This window comes from Thamnophis sirtalis, unplaced genomic scaffold (genome assembly GCF_051295495.1).
Source record: "Thamnophis sirtalis isolate CommonGarterSnake01/CBP01778 unplaced genomic scaffold, rThaSir2_p1.2 scaffold_12, whole genome shotgun sequence".
In the NCBI taxonomy this organism is placed as follows: Eukaryota; Metazoa; Chordata; class Lepidosauria; order Squamata; family Natricidae; genus Thamnophis; species Thamnophis sirtalis.
The window spans coordinates 63,525,702-63,543,428 of NW_028261392.1; the positions used below are offsets into that span (position 1 = coordinate 63,525,702).

Genomic DNA, 17,727 nt, shown 5'->3' on the forward strand with positions numbered 1-17,727 from the left:
CCGTCAATATAGGCACAGAGTTAAAAATTTTTAACATTTTCTAATGGTGGTGTGCCTCATGATTTTTTTCATGAAAAAAGTGTGCCTTTGCACAAAAAAGGTTGAAAAACACTGCTCTAGGCTGTGATGAGTTCTCAGTTGTCTTGTGGTCAGTTGAGTAATATCCCTTCCCCCTACAGCTGCAGTGAGGAGAAGTCTTTATTATGTAAAGTGGGCTAGCCTGGCGATCTTAATGGCCCATTAACTGAGGATGGGCAGGAAGCTACAGGCAGCTATTCTGTCTTTTGAAACATGTTTCTTTTCACATCCAGAGAAATATTCTGCCTTTTCGATATTTCCTAGGATATTTCATTTTTCTGGGAGAGGGCTGGGTGATAACTTCCCACATATGTACGCAGGGAGAGGAGGAGGGGGGAAGCAGTGAAATTTAAAGGATTTAGAAATATCAGCTATGGGAGGATCCAGAGTGAGAAGTTATAACAAGTGGTAGATAGTAGAAACAGACTGACTTAAAGACACTAAATGTAATATGTATAAAATATCTATATATGTACAGCAGAGAGACGGGGAGAAGAGGAGGAGGGGGGGGAAGCAGTGAAATTTAAAGGGAACATCAGCTACGGGGAGGATCCAGCCCAGCCGAGAGAGGGGCGTGAACAAGGGGGCGGAGACTCCGCGTAAAACAGTCCCCGCCCACTCCGTCTCCTGACGCGTCGCGTCCTTCTCTCCCACCCACCCCTCCCACCCCGCTTCTTTTTCCCGGCGTCCTTTGCGTCGGGGCCTCCGCTGCTGTTTTGCCGCTGCCTGCCGCCATATTGGGCCGCTTCGCGAGGGAAAAAGGGGGGTGGGGGAGGGGCGGGCTGAGGCGAGCGGCGGTTCGAGGCGCCTCAGCCCTGGCTGCGGGTGGGGGAGTTGGGGGCGCCGGCGGCGGCGGCGGCCAAGACGGGCAGCAGCAGGAGAGCCAGGCGCGCGGGAGGGAGCGGGCCGGCCTCCGAGACCTCGCCAGCAACGGGGCCGGTGAGTGAAAAAACAAAACAAGGGGGCGGCGGGGCCTCTCTGGCTGGGTTACCTCAGCTGAGGCGGCTACAAAAGCCTCCCCTCTCGCGGCTGAAAGTCTCCAAGTCGTTATTGGGGGCGCTCAACGGGACGCGCCTCCTCTTCCTACCGTCCCCCCCTTTTCAGACTAAGAAAGACGGTCATTTTTCGTTCAAGATGTCAGCCGTGGTGGGGTAACCTTTCTCGGCTGCTCCCGCCTACCTAACGCGTAGCCTGAGGCGGTCGGAATCGCTCCGGGCCCCCCCGTGATGGCCCCCCCCCGGCCGGGCTTCGTGGTACAAATGGCGATTGTTTTTCCCCCGCGGGACTCTTCTTTGCCTGTGTGCCCTTCGCCCCGGCTGGTTTTTTTCCTTTGCCGAAGCTTCGGGTCTCGAACCTTTGACGGAAAAGGTTTGTGCGGGCGGCCCAGGGTCTCTCTTCTCGTCTATAGAAGAAGCGCAATTGGGGTACTTGTTGCCCCCCCCCCCGGGAAGCCAAGGATATTTTGCAGTCGGTGGGAAGTGAAAGTTAAGTCAGAGATGCTTTATTTTCATTTTTTTTGTCTCCTGTGGGACTCTGGCACTCGTTAAAAATGAAATTCTGTTACCTGATCTTAACGTACATATAGATATGCTATAACACACACATATATATGCTATAATGCACATATAGATATCCTCCTATAACACATAGATATGCTATAACGCACATATGGACATGCTATAATGCACATAGATATGCTATAACGCACATATAGATATGCTATAACACACATATAGATATGCTATAACATAGATATCCTATAACACACCTGTATATATGCTATAACGCACATATAGATATGCTATAACATAAATATGCTATAACGCACATATAGACATGCTATAACACGCATATAGATATGTTATAACGCACATATAGATATGCTATAATGCACATATAGATATGCTATAACATAGATATCCTATAACACACCTGTATATATGCTATAACGCACATATAGATATGCTATAATGCACATATAGATATGCTATAACATAAATATGCTATAACGCACATATAGACATGCTATAACACGCATATAGATATGTTATAACGCACATAGATATGCTATAACACATAGATATGCTATAACGCACATATGGACATGCTATAATGCACATATGGACATGCTATAACGCACATATAGATATGCTATAACAGATTAATAGAGTTGGAAAGGGACCTTCAACACCATCTAGTCTTACCCCCCCCCCCCAAAAGCAGGGGACTCTACACCAGGGGTAGTCAACCTTTTTATACCTACTGCCCACTTTTGCATCTCTGTTAGTAGTAAAATTTTCTAACCGCCCATCGGTTCCACAGTCATGGTGATTTATAAAGTAGGGAAGTCAATTAAATTAAAAAAAGGAAAGTGTTTCAGTATCGGACAAAACTCCTACCGCCCACCATGAAAGCTGGAATGCCCACTAGTGGGCGGTAGGGACCAGGTTGGTTACCACTGCTCTAGACCATTTTTGACGGATGGCAGTCCAGTCTGTTCTCGAAAGCTTCCACGACCTCTGAGGACAAGCTGTTCCTTTGTTTCATGGCTCTCACTGTCAGAAAATTTCTCCTTATTTCTAGGTTGAATCTCTCCTTGATCAGTTTTCCATCCATTATTCCTTACTGGTCTTCAGGTACTTTGGAAAACAGGTTGAACTGCTGCAGCTCCTCAAATATTGGAACACTGTCGCACCTGGTCCTTCCCGTCACTAAATTAGCCATGCCCCGTTCCTGCGTTAATTGCATGTTTTAGCCTCCAGTCCACTAATCATCTTGGTTGCTCTTCTCTGCAGTCTTTCTAGAGTGCATAATAAACATGCATATGTATATACCTACACACTAACATATAAATATTAAGTTAAGGTAGACTTGTGTTTTAATGAGCGATAGGTGTAACAATATGCAGTATTAGTCCCTTTGAAAGAGCTTTGTGTAACGTTCCCGTGGTTCGTCCATGAGGCCAATGTTGAGAAAAGACAGGACACAATCTTTCTCGGGATGGAGCGACCCAGATTGGGGGTCTGAGAGCCCCTTTTATTGAGATAGGACAAAGGCAGGAGGAGCAATAGCATGTGGTTAAAAACAGCCTGTAAAAGTACAATTTCTAATCTACTGCTCAGGGAAGTTCTGTCTATATATGGTCAAATCCTGGGCGTCGTTGGTAGGGCACATCTCAGGATGTTATGTTATGAACTATCAGGATGTTATGGAGTTTTAGGAGTTTGTTTTCTCCTGTGTGGTTCAGCGTGGCTCTGCATGCCCTGGTATGAACTGGGCCATGGGTGACCCACACCTACAGAAGGAACTATATTACAACAGCTTTGGTTGCTAGGGGTTGCTTTAAGAGCAGCCCTCAACTGATGACCGCAATTGAGCCTGACATTTCTGTTGCTAAGTGAAATATTTGTTAAGTGAGTTTTGTTCCCATTTTACAACTTTCCTTGCTGTCATTGTTAAGTGAATCATTGCAGTTGGCAAATTAGTAACATGGTTGTTAAGTGAAACTGATTTCCTCATTGACTTTGCTTCTCAGAAGGTTGCAAAAGGCGATCACATGACCCCTGGACACATCTACTATCATAATTATGAGTCAGTTGCTGAGCATCTGAATTTTGATCATGTGACCATGGGGATGCTGTAATGGTTATAAGTGTGAAAAACAGTCATAAGTCACTTTTTTCAGTGACGTAACTTTGAACGGTCACTAAATGAACTTGTAAGGTGAGGACTGCCTGTATTTTTAAAGATGGACTTTAAAGATGGACTCTTGTGGATTTTGAACTCTCTGAGCTTCCAAAAATTGTCAGGATTGACCAGAGATGTTGCTAGGGTGATAGCTGGGATGAAAATGGGAGCTCACCCAGTCACGTGGCACTAGGGTCTTGAACCCGGGTTTCTGGCTTTCCAGCTGACAAATCTAGTGTTTTAACTGCTACACAACCATGCCATTCCAGCAATATTCCAACATTTAAAATTGTAAAATTCAAAGTGTAGTTAAATGATGAGATTTAAAGATACTTATGTTTATGATAGTATTAGTTTCACTGAATATTTGTTGACTTTGTCATAGGTTAATCTATGGTAAAATGGTAACATTTAGATAATATTTGATTGATAATTAATCAGTATGCTTTAATGGTTAAAAGCAAAGTTGCAGAAAAACAGATTTCAAAAATTTTATTTAGATAGAATTTAATGTGGGTGGAGGTTCATTCTCATAGCGTGTGGATTGGTTTCCAAACATTTCCTTACCAGGCTAAGATAACAAACCTCCACTTGCATCCCTTTTCTGAGCTACAGATATTTGCCACTATTGCAAGAATTTAATGTATTAATAGTGCAAAAAAAATGCAAGATTATCTGTGTTCCACAGAGCCTGGATATTACCTATATATGAGTCACAATTTTATGTATACTTGTTTTAGTCAGTGTCTACCTGTAGATAAGGGATATTTGCAGCTGGTAGACTTTTCAGAAAGTTGATAACTCTGTCTAAAATTCAAGGTTAGAGATGCAGAAGGTGGCCTTGAGTCTTAGTTTGGAATCAAGGTATAGAGTGTTCTAAATATTTGTTACACAATTTGATTTGTGTCCAAAGAAAATTAGCTGTTGCAAAATTATTTATCCAAAAAAGTGTTCTAAATAAAATAATTCATTTAGCCTATTTTATATTAGGCAAAGAAGCAATCAAAGAAATTAGAATAGAATTCTAATAGAAGTTGAAGAGCCAGTTTGATGTAGTATTTAAGACAATAGGTTAGAAAGTGGGAAATCATGAGTTTTAGTCCCATCTTGTCCATGAAGCAGCTGGATGACCTTTGGCCAGTCATTTTCTCTCAGCCTTACAAAGAGACAATGGCAAGCCACCTCTGAAAAACCTTTCCAAAAAGCTACAGGTACTTTGTCTATGTAGTCTGTGAGAATTGAACGTGACTGAATGAAAGAAAGAAAAAATAGAAGTTCAAAATGAAGTTGAAGTGATGAATGATCATTCCCTTTGAATGAACTAAGAGAAGTCAAATATTTTTATATTATAAGTGATTTTGATTTAAAATGTTTATTGAAAAGTCTATTATATGCAAAATAATACATGTTTAAAAAGTATAAAATTTTATACATGTAAGTTCTTGTCTATAGAACTATGTATATATGACTAAGTGCATAAAAAGGAATGTGAATTATTGTATTAATATGTATACATGTACAGTATATATATTAAATACCAAATACACAAAATAAATGCAACCCCGTATATGCCTTTAGAAATGGCAAATAAGTACATACGTACATACACTACTTTGTGGCTTAGTTTCTGGATTAAGTGAAGCATGGAAATGTCTTAAATGGGAAAAAATATAATGTTGATTTCTGGTATGGGGCAAAGTAAATGGTTGTGAAATAGTCCATATAAGTCAGTTATACCCCAGCTTTTAATATTCCTACGCTGATTAGTCAAATAAAATAGTTAAAGTTAAAAATATGTCATGAACTCTCAGGAAAAAAAATGCAGAAAGAAAGGAATGTGAACAAAATATCATTGCTCTCTTGGTCTTCAACATTGCTTAATACAGCAATTGACATGTCTGAAATGTTTTTTCATACGTTGAGAATCTTTTCCTCTTTAGCTGAGTCTAAAGGCATTTCAAATGAATGTTGGAAATGTAAATGTAACGAAGGAACTTTTTATCATTTATTATGGACATGTGAGAAAACAAAGAAATATTGGAATAGGATTCACGTCTTAATACAGAATATTTTAAAATGAATATATTGATTTTTTTATTTTACTTTTGATGCTATACTGTATATGTTGATAGCAGCAAGAATACTTTTTGCACAAAAATTGATTCCCACAATGGACAAATGGCTGCAAAAGTTGATGGAGTTAGCAGGAATAGCTAAATTGACTGCTTTGATTAAAGAAAAGAATGCAATTAATTTTGTTTCCACTTGGAAACTGCTTTTCAACTTTCTGTTTGAGGTGGAAGAAAATGAAACCTTGGTTTTGCTGATTAGATAGGTTTGTTGTTATATAAATGGCTAGTACAGTGATGGCAAACCTTTTAGAGACCGAGTGCCCAAATTGCAACCCCAAACCCACTTATTTATCGCAAAGTGCTAACTTAGCAATTTAACCTGAATATTGAGGTTTTACTACCTAAAATAGTGATAAACAAGGCAGAGTTCAGCTAATTGTTCTAAGAAAAGCATGATAAATGGACTTTTATGCCCCTTCATTTTTGATGCTTTTGACATATTATGTTTAGCAACAATAAAAAAGAAAAACGTTTGTAATACCATTTCTCTTTCCCCCCTCTCTCTTTCCCTCCTCTCTCTCTTTCTGTTTCTCTGTCTCTCTTTCCCTCCCCCTCTTTGTTTCTCTCTGTCTCTCTCCCCCCTCTTTCTCTCCCTCCCCCCTGTATCTGCCTCTCTCCCTCCTTCTCTCTTTCTCTCCCTCCCTCTCTCCCTCCGTGTCTCTTTCTCTTCCCTCTCTCTGTTTCTCTCTCTTTCCCTCCCCCTCTCTCTGCCCCTGTTTCCTCTTTCCCTCCCTTTTTCTCTTTCCCCCCTCTCTCCCAGGAAGGAACCCCTGAACTGGTGCTGGGTGGTGGGAATCTAACATCTGTAGACCAATAAGATCAGGAGCAGCCCGCCAAAGTTCACCTGGCTGGCAGGAGGCAATGCATCCCAACACAGGCATCTCTGCAGGAAAAGCCACTGATTTTTTTATTTTTTTTTGGCCGAGTGAACACAGGGTCGCATTGTGGCTCCGTGTCACAATGGGCTTCAGGAGGAGGGGACCCCGTCTCCCCCATTGTGAAGCGCGCACGTGAAAAAGTTCACGCAATCAATTCCAACTTCACGAGATCTTTTTCTTTCGCGAGAAGTTGAAATTGATTGAGTGAAAATTTTTTTAGCCCCACAAACTTTTGTTTCCTTGCAAACGACGGCGAGAAACGCAATAGAGAAACGTGATAAAGCTAGGCTGAGGTGTTAGCGCACGCGCCCACAGAGAGGGCTCTGTGTGCCATCTCTGGCATGCGTGCCATAGGTTCGCCACCATGGGGCTAGTATATACTATCATATAATGAAGTTGAGTTTTAGCCATGTCTGCTAACTTCATCAACTTTGATGCCATTCATCCATTCTGGAAATCAAAGTATCCTTTCAAGGGTAGACAATCACTTTTGACCTCCAGCATTTTATGTAGCTATCTTACCTCAGGACTACAAAATCTGTGGTGATATCATGATATCAATGAAGAAGGCAGCGTTGGAATTTTTTGTTCTAATTTAGGGCTATAGAGAAATGCACCCATGTTGCTGCTTAAGTAACTGAAATGTGGAAAATCAACGTGATTTCAATTTTTCTAGTCTTTAGAAAAACAATATAAATCCTAAAATATTGTCCCTTCTACTTCATGAGGTTTATAATAAAAGTCTTGTGACTTACAGTAACATATTTAAAAATAATAGTTTGTGGCAAACAATAAAATAGTCTCCAACCTCAATTCCATTCTTACATGTGGGGGTTTCACTCAAAATTCCCAACAGTAACTATGTTGATGGGGAATTCTGGTAGTTGAAGATGTCACATCTGGAAAGCATCATATTTAAAAGAACCAAAAATATCTGCTTCTAAAAATAAAAGGACAGTGGAAATATGTGTTAGAGTCATGTATTAATTATACTTATGGAATGGCAGGATTGGCTTGCTGAGGCTTAGTATTGTATTAACCAATCTGTGTATTTCAGTTAATATATTATTTAAGTTTGGGGTGACCATGAAATGGAAAATATGTTTTGTCCAAACTTGAAACAAAACATTCATTCAGAAAGTTCCATCAGGCTGGTGCAATAGAACAAAACTGAAGCTGGCTTGGATGTTTTATGTTTTGTCAAAATAAAACTCAAAAACAATCCCAAGAGTTTCAACCATAAGAAGCAGTGGGACCTCAGAACAAGCCTCTTGGCATGAAGAAATCAAGAAGGCCCTGTGGTGACAACAAAGAGAAGATATTATATCTCTTGCCATCTAGAATGGTGGTCCCCAACCTTTTTGGCACCAGGGACCAGTTTCATGAAAGACAGTTTTCCCTGGATCAGGGATGGAGGTAGTTGTGTGCTACTGAAATCCCACATGTGCGCAGATGACACTTTGCTTGCTTGCATGGGCTGGTTCCAAACAGGCCAGGGACCGGGACCAGTCTGGGGTGGGGACCCCTGATCTAGAAGGCATCCAGATTATTGCATCCCAGCTATGGAAGTCTTAGTCCTAGTCTTCCTTGAACTTAGAATACAACAATAGTTTGTCCTGTTGTACAAGTATATTTAATAGAAAGGAATGTGAAGGGAATTGGGCAGGGAAGAGTGGGGAGGAGCCGGAGAGTCCCGGCTGCCTCTTGGGGACGGGGGCTCTCCATCCTTCCTGTTCTCCGGGGCCATCGTGGGTGAGGCAGCAGGCAGGAAGCTCATCTCGTGTGCGGCAGAGCTGGAGAAGGAGGTTTGGATGGCAGGGGCCAAGCCCCATGGTGGCGGCACCAGCAGCAGGTGACATAGTCACAGGGGAAGGCATGCAATTTGGTCTGCTAGGTGTCTGCGCAGCTGTCCCAGCTGTGGCGGCTGCAGGTAAAAACAGGACAGGCAGAGGTGCAGGGCAAGGCACGCAATTCAGGTGGCCACCTGCCCCAACCCAGCCGTGGCGGCTGTGGGCAAGCCAAAACAAATAGTGAGTGGGCAACTGCCCAGTGTGTCCAGCAGGGTGGATCACATGTTTTTGCCCCCACCCCTCCATCTCTGCTGCAGCCTGCTGCTGGGAGAGCTGGGCCGGCAGTTGCGGCTCTTGGACCCCCCCTGCGTGGGCTGCGGAACCTGTGTGCATGCCAGGGTGGTGGCAGCCGGTCCCTTGCCATCTCTGGGCCCATCATGGGCTGGATCCGGCCCACAGGCCTTGTGTTTGGATAGTGTCTGATGGATAGTGTAGAAGTCGACAGGGAGAAATTTTTCACACGGTTTGAAAACTTTATGACCTGTAGTCATCCAAGGAAACCAATTGAAACCAATATTCAAAAAAAATATAGTACTTCACACTATAAATAACCAAATAATGGAATTGATTACCACAAAACATGGTAATGGCCACTTACTTGAATGCTTTTAAAAGTGGTTGGCTAGATTCATGGTTAATATTCATGAGTTAAAAACCAGTAAGGTTGAAGACTCATTGTTATCTTTGTGGAGGCAGTTTGATTCCAATTTTAGGTGAACAGTGGTGGTATCTGTCTCCTACTTGGGAGCACCCTAGAGGTATTTCATTAATCACTATAAGAATGGATCTTATCCTGCTCTCTAGCAAAACTATTCTTATGCTTATGTCCAATCTCGTCAAGCTACATGGCTTATTAAAATTAGGAAAACTGCTTGGTGATTTTGGACTGGTCATTCTCTCTCAGGCCAATTCATCTCGCAAGGTTGTTGTGGGGAAAATAAGCAGGAATATTGGGCTTGTTTGCCATCTTGAGTTTTATATGAATATCTAAAAGGTAGGATAAAAAGATGATGATGGTGTTTCTTTTTCTTTTTTTAGTCATGTCTCAGGCTGTACAGACAAATGGCACGCAACCATTGAGCAAAACATGGGAACTCAGCTTATATGAACTTCAAAGGACACCTCAGGTATCATAGTTACTTTCTTCTCCATCTTTATATAGTGGTATGTAGCTTGTACCATCGTATTATATTGAGTGTGAACTTCCACACCACAAATAGTTTGTACCAAAAGAAATTAGGTAGAAGGAAAAGTAATACAACTGTATTAATAACAGTAATAAAAATGTAGCATTTGTAAATATTAGCTTCAATGGAGCAAGGAAATAACTTCTTGAAAACACTATTTTGATCATTAGGAAGCTATAACAGATGGCCTGGAGATAGTGGTGTCACCCCGAAGTCTCCACAGTGAGCTAATGTGTCCCATTTGTTTGGATATGCTGAAAAATACCATGACTACTAAGGAATGCCTACATCGATTTTGTGCCGATTGCATTATCACAGCCCTTAGAAGTGGGTAAGTTGAGTGACCAACGCCACCCCTCCTCCCCATCATGGTTACAGCACTGAATTATGTCTTGGAATTCTGTTCATAGTGTAAACCAGTGATTCAAAAGGCATTTTGGAGTTGAAACTGCATGGGATACAGTGATTCATGGATGTTTCAGATATGGATAAGGCTACTGTTTTTTTGCCCCATGCTGGAGTATGTGATTTGGGGTGGAAATTTTAAGAGTAATTATAAAAAAAAACTAGGTGCTTCTTATTTCAACAAGAAATGTGAGTGAATAGGAAAGGCAAAAAAAGCAGATTTCCACCAACATTTAATGATATTTGGGATTATATACACTAATACAGTGTTTTTCAACCTTGGCAACTTGAAGATGTCAGGACTTCAACTCCCAGAATTCCCCAGCCAGCGAATGCTGGCTGGGGAATTCTGGGAGTTGAAGTCCGGACATCTTCAAGTTGCCAAGGTTGAAAAACACTGCACTAATATATCTCTTCATGGTGCTTTACAGCCCTCTCTTAGCAGTTTATAGAGTCAGCATATTGCCCTCAAAAATCTGGATCCTCATTTTACTGATCTCAGAAGGGTGACTATACTCTGCTTGTTGCTGTCACAGCTCAATCACAAAGGAATTCTTTTGCTTTCTTTCTTCTCTGAAATTGTCTCCTGTCACCTATTATATGTGGCTGGCCACATTTGAGACCCAAAGAAGGTTATAAAGAATTTGCAATCAGAATGAGATGAGTATTTTTTTGCTGTCCTACTTAATCTTGTGAGATGGGGGTCCTTGGTGCTCTCTGATTTGATTGTTTCCTTGCAGACATTTCATTACCCAAACTAGTTAACATCGTCATCAATGAATATGTTACCTAGGTTGGGTAATGAAACATTTGCAAGAAAACCAAACTCAGAGAGCACCAAGGATCCTTCATTTCAACACTGAGCCCCAAATATTTACCTTTAATTGGCTTAAGAGAGATTTGCTGGAGCAATAACTGATCCAAGGCCATCCGGAGCATCTTATATCCAAGCAGAGCCTTCAAATCAAGATTTGTATCCAGCATAATACACTGACTCCAAGTAATAATTTACTTTTTTTCAATTTTTGAAAAAGTGGATGGATAAAGAATATGAGGTTCCTTGCACTGTTAAAGTTGTGATCAAATAATATACAGGACTAAGAGCAATGAGGGTCAGTGAGGATTGATCAAATCATTCTATTGAAGTCTGTACTGCCTCCTGCTCTTTAACTGCTATGTCTTTGTCAATTATGTACAAACCTTATAATGTCATTATGGAGTATAACAAATTTGTTAACCTTTAAGAATTCAGATTCTGAGATGTGAAAAATTAACAAATAACTGTTGCCCGTCCGAATAATAAAGTATTTCAAAAGAAATTGCAAAGATGTGCTAACTATCCAGTAATTATACAATTTTTTAGAATTCGATAAGAACATATTTTCGTAATTCTTTTTTTTTATTCTCAGAAACAAAGAATGCCCTACTTGTCGTAAAAAGCTTGTTTCCAAAAGATCTTTGAGACCAGATCCAAATTTTGATGCCCTCATCAGTAAAATTTACCCAAGTCGTGATGAATATGAGGCTCACCAGGAGAGAGTTTTAGCAAGGATCAGCAAGCACAATAATCAGCAAGCTTTGAGCCACAGCATTGAGGAGGGCCTGAAAATCCAAGCCTTGAACAGGTAAAAAATTATAGTGAAAAGATAGATATACAGGATTCTCTAGTTGGGTGATTGTCCGCATGCTTATTTGCATGAAGATCAATCTCCGTCTTCAGACCTCATCATAAAAAGAAAGAATAGAAAGAAAATGTTGTGAACCAGAAAGCTATATAATCGCTTCTATTTGAAATACGCATTACTGGATTGAATAGACCAGTGTCTCAGAGCTATATTGGATAGTGTCAAATGTATATTTATTTGAAATAATTGAAAAGCTTACATTTTGAAATAAATTCCTGCTTATTTTTCCTTTAATTTGAAAACTGTGGATGATGCAAAATTGACCACAAAAGCAAAATGAATTTCCTCATGGCAGAAGAAGAATGTAATGCATTGGTATTCAGCATTAATACTACCCCTGTTTTAAAACTACAGCTAGATAATTTTTTTGCCTGCTACTTACAGTATAAGCTCCTTGAAGATAAACTGCTATTTCATGGAACTATTGTATTTTTCCTACCATCTAGGTAGGGGCATGCTTAAATGCACCAGCATATCTAACGTCCCTTTCCTAATGTCCCCGTTTATTTTTATTCATTTCCTGTGTTCTTATTCCTATTTATTCTTATTCTTATCATCTTGTACATGAGTGACAAACTAAATAAGTGAAAATAAATAAATTTATACCCATAGGAGATCTATTTGATGTTTATTTACATAGCCCTCTCCCAAATTGGAAAAATCATTTCATTCTATCGCTATATGCTTTAGAATTAATCTAATCCACATTTTCTCCTGATTGAATTGAAAAATACCCTCCTTTATGGGGAAAATACTGCATTTTTAAAAATAATTTAAGGTAATATGTTTTGAATCTTAGCCAACTAGCCTTTAAGTGTAGGATATACTAAAGACTTATATTTATATCCTTCGAATATGCCTGCACAAATAAAAGGAAAAACAGGGTTGATTGTATATACTACCTTGGCATCAGCTTCCACACTTGTTCTTTTGTACATTATGAGCTGACTTACTACTGCCCCCCCCCCCCCTTTGAGTATTTTATAATTTAGAGAATCGGCTTTGATATCATTATAATTCAGCTGGAAGTTGTTGATTCTTAAAAGAGAATTTCACAACTTTGCATCCATAAAAGGACACATTGTTATTACATTTCAGAACTGAATTCAAAACAGCAGTGGAACTAGAATGCTGAATATTATATAGAGATGTTGGGCAGTTTTTTTATATTATGTAGCATAGTATCTATCTTATATAGACTAAATGGTGGGTGATGGGTTGTATGTTGTTTTTAATGACAAAATAATCATAGCATGGATTGGACAAAATCTGCTAGTTGACACAAAGACTCTAAAAATGAATAACTTGGATTCTTTCTTGATTGTACTAACTAGGTTGCAGAGAGGAAAGAAGCAACAAATAGAGAATGGCAGCGGAGCAGAAGACAATGGTGACAGTTCGCATTGCAGTAATGCTTCAACCCACAGCAATCAGGAGGCTGGGCCAAGTAACAAAAGGACCAAAACCTCTGACGATTCTGGGCTTGAACTGGACAATAACAATACAACAGTTGCCATAGACCCAGTACTGGATGGCGCAAGCGAAATCGAATTAGTTTTCAGACCCCATCCTACGCTTATGGAAAATGATGACAGTGCGCAGACGAGGTAAGCAGTAGTTCATTTTTATTTTAGAAGGAATACTGAATATGGTAGTAGGTGAATCTTGTTGAATCTTGTAGGGTCTGTATGATTTCATGTAAACAATAGAAAATAATAGATTGCTTTTACATATCTGTGGGATTGTTTTCCTTGCAAGCGTTTCTATATATGTCAGTCTTCCCTCTTGTAACCTGTAGGTACGTAAACTGTCTCTGCTTTTGTACAGGTATATTAAGACCTCGGGCAACGCTACTGTTGATCACTTGTCCAAGTACCTCGCTGTGAGGCTGGCCTTAGAAGAGCTTCGGAGCAAAGGAGAGTCTAATCAGATGAATCTGGAAACAGCCAGTGAGAAGCAGTACACAATTTATATTGCTACAGCTAACGGCCAATTCACCGTGAGTAACCGTTGGAGCAGAAATACAGTTGGGAAAAGACATGGTTTCAAAACAAATTTGAATTCTATTCAGAATGTCCTTATGCTAAACATAACAGAGGCAGAGCAAATAGGGCATGCTGTCAGGATGTGTGCGATGTTGACACTGTGTCTAAAAGGTATGATCTATATCAGTGTTTCTCAACCTTGGCAACTTGAAGATGTCCGGACTTCAACTCCCAGAATTCCCCAGCCAGCGAATGCTGGCTGGGGAATTCTGGGAGTTGAAGTCCGGACATCTTCAAGTTGCCAAGGTTGAGAAACACTGATCTATATACCCAGGCGTAACCCTCTATGTAGGAAATTTCTGAAAAGATTTTTTTTTCTATTTAATTTCACTTATGGTAACATAGCTATTTATGCATGTGTTACAATGTGAACTGGGGGGGGGGGAAGCACATGTGTGCATGTTGGTAAAAAGAGGTGATGGAAATCTAGTGTTGGTTGTGTTGCTTGGCCTCTGGCTTCTTTTGCAGCCGCAATGGGCTGCAAAACGACCTGCGTTTGCTAGAAGCAGAGGCCTGAGCGGCACCCGCGAATCAGCGGTTTTGTGAATGGAGCGGCTCAGCTGATCCGATTAAGGGGCGGAGAAGCCCTGAGGTGACCGGGGAAGAGAAGGGCTGCCCCCTGTTCTGGCTAAACCCACCCCTTCACTAGGACTTATTTTCGGGGGAGGGCTTATATTTTTGCCCACCCCAAAAATCTGGCATGGCCTTATTTTCAGGACATGTCTTATTTTCGGGGAAACGGTAGCAAGCAACCAGGATTATGTCCCGTGCTATTGCTAACACATTTGATGGGGAAATGTAAATATTTTCTGATTGTAATTGATGTGTTCTTGATGAAGGTTATCAGCGTGAAAGTTACTGGACAAAAATGCAGACAGCTAAAAGCTTTTGTCATTACTTAAACCCCAAAATTTAAATGCTGATAAGATTTTTTTCAAAGTGTTAAATGTTTGAAGATCTAAAGATATTCACTCTTCTGTCACATTCAGCGTTCAAAGATCAGAATTGGTATAATATTTCTTTCAGTTTGCAAAGCTGGAATGGCTTTTGACATTACTGTGCTTGGAACGAAGTAGCTTTATTTACCTTGATGGTAGAGTGCAGAAATTTCAAAATACACATTTGTTTATTAAAGCACTGGGCTCTATTTTGCAACTGGAAGAACATATTTAAAAAGATCTATAGCCTTTTTTTTAAATGGAAATATACTGTAACACCCTCATTTGCTCTGCAGCTGCTTTTCCTTTGGAACTGAAATATCTGGTTTAAATAGCCTATTCATAGACAGGAGTGAATGTTGTTGACCAGTTGTGATTTGTCAGTGTTGGTAATTTTCTAGTTATTGGTGGTTTTTCTTCTTTTATTATTCATTTTCCAATGGCAAGAACCCTTTTCTGTTTTTAACTTTGGCCCTATTTCTGACTCCCACTTTAGGTATTAAACGGTTCTTTTTCCTTGGAGTTGGTCAGTGAAAAGTACTGGAAAGTGAATAAGCCGATGGAGCTCTACTACGCACCAACAAAGGAACACAAATAAGCCTTATAAAAAAGGGTTGTTTTGAATTGGAACAATAATTGCTTTTATATCTTTGCTTTTAAGTTGAAGTACCATTCTCTGCATCATGGACAACTGCACATGGACTTGGATTCCCCAATGAGTATCTTTAGGCAGTATTTTGTGTGCTATTTAACTTATATTTTTCTTTCTGAAGAACTGAATGATCAGAACATTCCATTGTTACTGTCGTATGTGTTCTTTTGATTTGGTGGCTCTTGGTTCATGTGCGTGAAGTTAGTGGCAGCAAAATCTCTTTGGAACATGGAATGTTGGAAGGCTTTGGATGAGCAGACTCCACTAGCATCTTGATGTACATTGACAAAGGAAGAAGAGGTGTGATAATTCTGTTAAGTTACATATGATTAAGAATAGGTCTGCTAATAAATAACTAATTCAGATGCTAAAGAAGAAGCAGGCTGGAAGACAGATTTGCTCACAGCGGTACCTGAATTCTTATGTAATGCCCTGTCATTCTGCTTTGTAAATAAAAAAGCCACCTCATATACAACATTGTCTTCGTTCCCAGTGTCCATGGGAATGCAAGCTACTCCTTTTCCTGCTTTCATCATATTAAAGGTAAATTATTCTTTTCAAGTTCACACGATAGCTAAGGCAGCACTAACTGTAATACTGTTGCATTACTTAATTGCAGTTTGAAGAGTGAGATACAACTAGCTCTGGAAAAGACTTTATAGAATGAGCATACATTTCTGAGGCAAGTTCCAAATTTTATTAATCACAGTTCCTGAAGAGCTGATGATGTTACAATCATATTAACATTCCCAGAAAAAAAGGGAAAAATATACTGATTTGTACTGATACTGCTTAAAAATAGAAATCAATGATGCAAATGTTGACAAATTTCTTTGAAGAAACTTTCCCATGTCAACTATACTTGGCACTTGTACAAGTAAATGCAATGTGGATTGTAATGATCTTTAATTTTGATAGGCTCAAAACTATATTTACATATCGCATCATCCAGATTTCTGTAAGTCAGTTATCTATGACAGTAGAAGACTTATCCTTCTGTATGCCTGATGATGTAAAAAAAAAAACCCTTCTTTTCACTGAAATGTTGAGGGTTTTGAATATGCTAAGAAATGTTACAGAAAAGTGTGGACTTGTAGGGGATTAGCTTCAATATTTACCAACTTCTCACGGTTGGTCTAAAAATTATGATCTAGTGTAAAAGTCAAAAAAATCAATTACCACAGTTCAGAGCTGCAAATATGCCTACTAATTCGAAAGATCTGATGATCATACAAAAGAAAAAGCTTTATGGTACTCGGTTCAATGTTGGAGGTTCCTGAATTTTTTTTTTACCAGTTTGTGCCATGACAGCTATAAATCCAAGCTGGGTTGGGGGGGTGGGGTGGGGAAGATGTATCATGCTTATTCAGTTTTGTTCAGTATTTTTGGTGTAATGTACAAACTATATAGCTTGCTAGTGCATGTCCACTAAATATAATCACATTTCTTTTTATGTGAAAAATGGTTTTGTATAAGCAAACATCAGGTGCAAAAAAAGCTTGCTTTTATAACCCATCCAAGAAATTGTTTAGCCCTAGATGCAGATCAAATATAGCATTCTGAAAAGATTTTATTTGTCTAGGGGGAAGGTACATTGTTCCCAAGTTGGTGGGAAAGAATGTGAATTTTTAACTTCTGTTATGGTGAATTCGATAAGTATTTATATTTACTTAAATATATAAAGTAGCTGTTTTAATCAATGAATCGCACTGTGACTTTTTAATGGATCAACTATTGGCAGCTTTGAGACGTTGCCTTACTGCCACATTTTCACAAGCAAGCTTATTTTGGAAAAAGTGACAGTCCTGTCATTAAATGTTACATCTCATTCCTGAAGTTCAGAGATCATGGATATATATATATATATATAAGAAATCCCAAAGAGAAATAAGAGCCTGAATAATGCATCCTTTGTGACTAGCTAAGTTCTGATGTGATTCATATCCATTTACAGTAGTACTATGACTCTGAAGGAGAGGAGAATAATTCTGAAGAAGCAACTTGTCCATTTAGTGCCCTTCTCAACTCTCCGCCCAGCCCTAATAAATTTCACTGTTTTCTCTACAACAGCTCCCCCCCCCCTTTACTATATGGTAAAACAAGTGCTACAGAAGACTGTCTTTGATTGTCCCTTTTTGAGATTCCCTATCTCTGCAATAGTAGAAGCAGAAAAGGAAGACCATCTTGGAT

General features: G+C 39.7%; 1 protein-coding gene across 1 annotated transcript; it reads left to right on the forward strand.

Annotated features, from left to right (window-relative positions):
- The first annotated feature begins 864 nt into the window (after positions 1-864).
- Positions 865-17,237, forward strand: RNF2 (ring finger protein 2). Its single transcript, XM_087726165.1, has 7 exons — positions 865-1,017; positions 9,664-9,752; positions 9,983-10,143; positions 11,627-11,842; positions 13,237-13,509; positions 13,730-13,901; positions 15,382-17,237. The coding sequence occupies exons 2-7, from the start codon at positions 9,666-9,668 to the stop codon at positions 15,481-15,483; spliced, it is 1,011 nt and encodes a 336-aa protein (XP_087582291.1). The 5' UTR covers positions 865-1,017; positions 9,664-9,665; the 3' UTR covers positions 15,484-17,237.
- Positions 17,238-17,727: the final 490 nt, after the last annotated feature.

What these genes read in the sequence shown, in the direction of transcription:
- RNF2 (XM_087726165.1), top strand. Translation starts at nt 9,666, where the DNA reads ATGTCTCAGGCTGTACAGACAAATGGCACGCAACCATTGAGCAAAACA. An exon ending in AAAATCCAAGCCTTGAACAG is followed by an intron (nt 11,843 to 13,236) that starts GTAAAAAATTAT and finishes TGTACTAACTAG; the next exon opens with GTTGCAGAGAGGAAAGAAGC. An exon ending in CAGCTAACGGCCAATTCACC is followed by an intron (nt 13,902 to 15,381) that starts GTGAGTAACCGT and finishes CTCCCACTTTAG; the next exon opens with GTATTAAACGGTTCTTTTTC.